Consider the following 2,500-nt stretch of genomic DNA (forward strand, 5'->3'; position numbering starts at 1 on the left):
AAATATAAATACCATTTTAATATTCAAATGACTCACAAATAGCGGTGTGTATAATTGAGAGTGTGTGCCCACAAATATAAAAAATAACTAATTTAAAGAGTAAAGATTAATCACGCGATAAAAAGTCATTAAAATGTAAATGGTCAAATAAAATAGAATTAAGCAAAACAAGTATTTACTATTTTAACTTCAAATACATTTTCCAGCACAAGCAATAGTTTTTATTTTAGTAGTTGTACTTTTTAAGAACTACCTTTTACTTCACAATTAGTACTTTCTGGGAAAACATATATTAAGTACTTTAACTAAATATGACTTTTAATGTTCGTACTTTGACTACATTTTAATTCACAATACTTAAAGTAAAGTACATTTGGCTGATAGCTATTTGGATTAGGCTAGGTGAAGTATTTCCACAGTGCAGTGTACGTACTCGAGTACATTTTGATATTTGTATGTGTTGTATATGTTTCTAGTTATTGTGGTTGTGTATTTGTATTTGTTCTCTGTACAACACGTTGGTCGACTGGGTTGTTTTAAATGTGCGATATAAATAAATAAAGATTGAGATTGAGGTGGACGATGTGAATACTTGTGTTTACCTGTGCCGTACGGCGAGGAGAGGGAGGAGGGGTACCCCCCCATCACCTGTCCGGAGAGAGAGACGGAGGGGGAGGAGAGAGACTGGGCCGACTGCGAGTTCACCCTCTGGTTCTGAGGAGACAAACACATCTTCATACAACCACATGTACTTATACTCACTAGCTCACAACCACATGCAGGTTCGAGTGTGTATCAGCATCAGAAGTACTCAGACTTTGTACTTGAGTAAAAGTAGAAGTACTCAGGTCTTGTACTTGAGTAAAAGTAGAAGTACTCAGATCTTGTACTTGAGTAGAAGTACTCAGATCTTGTACTTGAGTGAAAGTAGAAGTACTCAGATCTTGTACTTGAGTAAAAGTAGAAGTACTCAGATCTTGTACTTGAGTAAAAGTAGAAGTACTCAGATGTTGTATTTGAGTAAAAGTAGAAGTACTCAGATGTTGTACTTGAGTAAAAGTAGAAGTACTCAGATGTTGTATTTGAGTAAAAGTAGAAGTACTCAGATCTTGTACTTGAGTAAAAGTACTCTGATATTGTACTTGAGTAAAAGTAGAAGTACTCAGATCTTGTACTTGAGTAAAAGTAGAAGTACTCAGGTTTCGTACTTGAGTAAAAGTAGAAGTACTCAGATCTTGTACTTGAGTAAAAGTAGAAGTACTCAGATCTTGTACTTGAGTAAAAGTACTCAGATCTTGTACTTGAGTAAAAGTAGAAGTACTCAGGTCTTGTACTTGAGTAAAAGTAGAAGTACTCAGATCTTGTACTTGAGTAAAAGTAGAAGTACTCAGCTCTTGAGTAAAAGTAGAAGTACTCAGATCTGGTACTTGAGTAAAAGTAGAAGTACTCAGATCTTGTACTTGAGTAAAAGTAGAAGTACTCAGACCTTGTACTTGAGTAAAAGTAGAAGTACCAGAGTGTAGGAATACTCTTGTTACAGTAAAAGTCCTGTATTCAAAATGTTCCTCAAGTGAAAGTAGAAAGTATTCTCATCTAAATATCGTGAAAGACAGTGAAAGTAGTCGTTGTGCAGATTGGTCCATTTCAGAATAATATATATATATGTTTTATAATGATTGATCATGAAAGTGTTCTCAGAGCTGGTGAAGGTGCAGCTAGTCTGAAGTACTTTGTAGACTGCAGGGTAGCTGGTGAAGGAGCAGCTAGTCTGAAGTACTTTGTAGACTGCAGGGTAGCTGGTGAAGGAGCAGCTAGTCTGAAGTACTTTGTAGACTGCAGGGTAGCTGGTGAAGGTGCAGCTAGTCTGAAGTACTTTGTAGACTGCAGGGTAGCTGGTGAAGGAGCAGCTAGTCTGAAGTACTTTGTAGACTGCAGGGTAGCTGGTGAAGGAGCAGCTAGTCTGAAGTACTTTGTAGACTGCAGGGTAGCTGGTGAAGGAGCAGCTAGTCTGAAGTACTTTGTAGACTGCAGGGTAGCTGGTGAAGGAGCAGCTAGTCTGAAGTACTTTGTAGACTGCAGGGTAGCTGGTGGAGGTGCAGCTAGTCTGAAGTACTTTGTAGACTGCAGGGTAGCTGGTGAAGGTGCAGCTAGTCTGAAGTACTTGGTAGACTGCAGGGTAGCTGGTGAAGGAGCAGCTAGTCTGAAGTACTTTGTAGACTGCAGGGTAGCTGGTGGATTCACTCCAGGTGGAACTAAAGTCTGATTCAACACTTGGTTAGATTTCACATCCTTCATCTGTGAAGTAACTCAAGGTATAAATACATGGAGTGGAGGGAAAGTACACCATGTACCTCTGAACTGTAGTGGAGTAGAAGTACACAGTAGCATAACATGGAAATACTGAAGTACTGTATGTACTCACGATGGAGGGCATGTTGCTGCACTTTGGGGGCATCAGGGTTCGAAGGTCAGGCTTGCGGCTCAGGCTCATGTGGGGGGG

General features: G+C 39.2%; 1 protein-coding gene across 1 annotated transcript in view; it reads right to left on the minus strand.

Annotated features, from left to right (window-relative positions):
* Positions 1 to 602: 602 nt before the first annotated feature.
* Positions 603 to 2,500, minus strand: part of LOC117441697 (myocyte-specific enhancer factor 2C-like) — a gene marked incomplete at its 3' end in the record, with an annotated part of 25,386 nt that continues 23,488 nt past the window's right edge. The window contains exons 7-8 of the mRNA XM_034077735.1: positions 2,423 to 2,500; positions 603 to 714 (exon numbers count right to left, since the gene is read on the minus strand). The exon at positions 2,423 to 2,500 is cut by the window's right edge and continues 50 nt beyond it. Coding sequence (XP_033933626.1) covers positions 603 to 714; positions 2,423 to 2,500 — 190 coding nt within the window. The remainder of the gene's footprint in view (positions 715 to 2,422) is intronic.

The sequence above is a fragment of the Pseudochaenichthys georgianus genome, unplaced genomic scaffold (genome assembly GCF_902827115.2).
Source record: "Pseudochaenichthys georgianus unplaced genomic scaffold, fPseGeo1.2 scaffold_1912_arrow_ctg1, whole genome shotgun sequence".
NCBI classification, from domain to species: Eukaryota; Metazoa; Chordata; class Actinopteri; order Perciformes; family Channichthyidae; genus Pseudochaenichthys; species Pseudochaenichthys georgianus.